Source organism: Haliaeetus albicilla, chromosome 11 (genome assembly GCF_947461875.1).
Source record: "Haliaeetus albicilla chromosome 11, bHalAlb1.1, whole genome shotgun sequence".
NCBI lineage: Eukaryota > Metazoa > Chordata > Aves > Accipitriformes > Accipitridae > Haliaeetus > Haliaeetus albicilla.
The window spans coordinates 26,757,962-26,761,833 of NC_091493.1; the positions used below are offsets into that span (position 1 = coordinate 26,757,962).

At 48.8% G+C, this 3,872-nt stretch overlaps 1 protein-coding gene across 1 annotated transcript; it reads right to left on the bottom strand.

Moving 5' to 3' along the window:
• Positions 1-991: 991 nt before the first annotated feature.
• On the bottom strand, positions 992-3,658 carry C11H10orf95 (chromosome 11 C10orf95 homolog). Its single transcript, XM_069796862.1, has 2 exons — positions 3,204-3,658; positions 992-2,599 (listed from the first exon to the last, which is right to left on the bottom strand). The coding sequence occupies exon 2, from the start codon at positions 2,534-2,536 to the stop codon at positions 1,862-1,864; it is 675 nt and encodes a 224-aa protein (XP_069652963.1). The 5' UTR covers positions 2,537-2,599; positions 3,204-3,658; the 3' UTR covers positions 992-1,861.
• Between the last annotated feature and the right edge of the window lie 214 nt (positions 3,659-3,872).

Here is a 3,872-nt window from a genome sequence, read left to right on the forward strand (position 1 = left end):
CTAAAGCAGCCCCTTCCCAACACCCTTCCCACAGCAGGCAGCATCCAGCTCCAACAGCCCAGCTGTGCCCTGCACCAGCTATAAGGGATGGGGAAGAAACTCCTTCCAGCACCCCCTCAGAGTGCTGCACTGCCCACATCAGGATCCAATGCATGAACTTTGGGTTCACTGCTTAAGCTGCTGGAAGGACAGGGAGTGCAACACCAGCACTGCAGCAAGCCTGCCAGACCGGGACAGCAGACATCTAACTGCACATCTCTAATCAGGATGCCCTGCTTAGCCGAGGAAGAGTAAAAAAAGACAGGAATTGCTGCATTTTTCCTATATTGGGTAGCTAAAGGCATATCTGATGAGCCACCAGTCATTAGTGGAGGGCTTTTCTGGCCCATTCAGTAAGCCCCACAGCCACCACCACTTGCAACACAGCCAAGGAACATCAGCTTGGTCTGAGGTTTCTGCAGCAGTTTTCTGGTTCAGCCCTCTGGCAGCTTTAACTGGCAGCAGAGTTAACCTATTTCCAAGAAGCTGATTAGGGAAGGGGAAATCCAGATAGTTGCCGAGACAATCTGGCAATTACTTAAAAACTGTTGCATTAATTTAAAAAAATCCACTTGCTTTGACTTTATAGCAATTCAAGGCCACCAAGTTCAGCCTCACAGGCTTTCTCCTTTGCTATGCAGATGGGGAGCACCCAGTTCCCTCCTGCATAGAAGGCCTTTCTCCCCTGTGGCATGTCAGGGGGAGGCTACAGGGAGACAGAGCAGGTCTCCTGTATGCTTAGAAAGTCCCTGCTTGTCCCCAAAGGGGAAGCTGTCAGGCAACAAACGGGGCAAGGCAGGGTAGCCACCACAGCTGGGCAAGAGCCACATCAGAAGTCATCCCTAACTTTGCAAAAAGGAGTCAGATCAGGTTGCAAGCTGTTCACAGGAGAGACTGCTGTCAGGTAGCTAAAAACCCAGAAATATAAGAATTTGCATTTGGGTTTTTTTGTTGTTGTTTATTTATAATCATTTAAAAGGTACAGTAGTTTGCAAGCAAGTCAGACCCAGCCCCTCACAACCCTCCAGGTTTCCAGCACAACTCTGAAGTCCACCCTTCCAAAAGGCCAAGCTGTGGAAGTGCTGTAGTTCACACAACTCCAGTAATCTTGCTGGAGAGCCAGCACCTCCAACCAGAGCTGAGTCAGACCCAGAGCAGGGCCTCAAGCAGCAATTTCAACAAGTACACATGGCCAGGAGAACTGAGCACTAGGTTACCAAGTGTGAGAAGATGGGGACACAAAGATCTTCCACCAGCATATAGGGAAGTGCTGTGTACAGGCATCACATGGTGATTAAGCACAACAGTATGGTCATAAACAGCAGTGACAAGATATGCAGTCAATTGCTCTTCACAGTGTTCAAGAACCCCTCTGTCCCCTGGGACCTACACTGCCCCCAGCCTGGAAGAAATCCCATTTATCTCCTTAACCAAGTGCCAGGAAGGGAGCCAGCTTCCAGGACCTTCCCTTGGGCAGGGTAGGAAGAGGTCCACCTTCTAATCAAGGGCTGCTGTCTGCAAATCCCCCCACCAGACTGTGACCACTCAAGCAAACCAGTGGAAATTAAACTTTCACTTCAAAATCAGGACCGAAGAGCTGATCCGGCAGACAATCAAGTGCCATGTGGTTTCTTCACAGGATGGGCATTGTGCATCAAACAGGGTAAAGCTGCCATAAGCTTGTGGAAGATGGGGAGCAATTAAAAGCCAATGGGAATGGTGGCATTCATTGGTTGTACTACTTGCCAGCTGCACCAAGAACAGCTGCTAACTGGCTCTCACAAGTGCTCTGGAGCATCTGTCCATCAGGTGACTGACCACATCAATGTCTTGGTTTCTTTTTCTTCTTACGGTTCCGGTCCTCGCTGCTGTCATCTGCCTCACTAGCACTGGGTGTCACAGCCTGCTGGATGACTTTTTTTTCCACTGCATATACCTGCTCTCCTGCCTTGGGGTCTCCCTTGACCAAGAACTCCCCTTTCCGGTAGGTTATGGAGACACTGGTCCGTGGGTAGGTGCCGTAAACCCTCCGGAGATCATCCTTCACAAATTCTGGGAGGTCTTTCCTTGGTCCAAACACCTTTCCAAGCTTCCCCCATTGAAGTTCCCCTCTCATCGTGAAGCCTTCTGGCCACATGTCTCGATACTGATCTGACCTCTGGTATGCAGCGTAGGGATTGTAGCTTGCATAGGGATTGTAGAGAGGGATTGGGACCACAGGAGGGAAGTGCCAGGTGTAGTACGGACGAAAGTAGGGATTGGAGGCACTGTAGAGATGATGATACTCCACCTGACCTCCCACATAGTCAGGGTAGCTGTTCCGGTCCACCACAAAGGCAATGGGTTGGCTGTAGTAGCTGTGCATGTGGATGGGAGGGAACATCATGGAGCTGGTCATGTCTTCTGGTCTCCCAGTCCGCAGCGGTGGGTGGGTGTAGGCAGAAGGTGGGATCACGGTTGGGGAATACTCCCGCGGCACAAAGCCAGACTGGTACATGGTACAGGAGCTGGGGTTCTACACAGGGGACGTTTCTCTAGAGCAGTTGCTGAGTCTCGAAAGCTGTGAGGACAAGGGAATAGAAACAATTTACATTGGTTATATACATTCCAGAACCAGACTGAATAAGGAGATATGCCTAGCACTGTAAGCATACCAACTAGTTAATAAAACAAGCTCTCTGCATCTGCAGCTTGCAGGAGCAGTAACATGCCAAGAACAAGCAGAGCCACACTGCCAGCAACTGCCCGTTAGCTGCTCAGCAAGACTCATCATTTAACACACCCAGATCTTGGAGTTACAAGGACAGGAATAAGCTGGCATAAAAGCCACTGAGGGTGGAAGAGATGGCCTCACATCTTCGTGACATGGCTCTGCACTGCTGGGAGGCAGCAGACAGACTGCAAGAAGCTAGAGACTCTTGAGCAGGCATAAAAATGGGGAAGGCAAATGCAAGTGAAAGAAGCCCAAAAATAAAGAAAGCCAGCAAAGAGAGGAAAGAGGACGCAGCCCAGCCCTGCTGCAATCATTTCAGCTCCCATCCTGCCCAGACAAGGAGATCTTAAACAAATAAAAAAAAACCCAAAACACAACTGTCCTTGACTCTCTCCCCCATCCTCCCAAAGCCCTTCTTCTACTCTGATAAGCAAACAAGAGCTGTGCCTACTATTTGTTTCTAGAGCAAAATCCAGGCACATGTACATTTCCTCTAACAAGTTCTCATGTGAAGGCATCTTGTTTTGGTCTCAGTAGTTATCATTCACATTCAAGTGTGCATTTATCTTGAGCAACTCTGACCCACAACTGAATTTGTTCCTGCCCAAACCAGACAATCCAAGCACCTCCAGGGCATTAAGCAATGTCCTCCCATGACTCATTATCCTCTCCCCAAGGACAGGAAGGGAAGCTGTACATAGCATGGGGTTTTTTTAACAAAAAAAGTTTGCTACCAGAGACAGGAAAAGACTATACACAGAACTAAAGGCTGCAAGATTTTTTTTTTTTTCAGAGTTCAGATCCTGCAGGCTCTTTTTGCTTCAGTCTTAACTACAGAGTTGCCTCTCACACAGGTGTTGATCAACAAGGTAAGATGAAACTCATCCCTCAGTTCAGTGCTTTCCTCCAGCCTAACAGGAAATTTGGCAGTCCCCTAAAAACCTGCTTGCTGCAAGCAACGCTGGGTACTACACAATGGAGGTGTTTCTTTTTTCAACCACCACAATTTGTTCCTGTCCCTTGAGGTTTGTAATCTGCACTAGCTCAAGCCTGCTTTTGCCATGGGTGCCACGCTAGAAGTCTACCTCCTGCAGAGGGGAACAGCACTAAGTAATTTAGA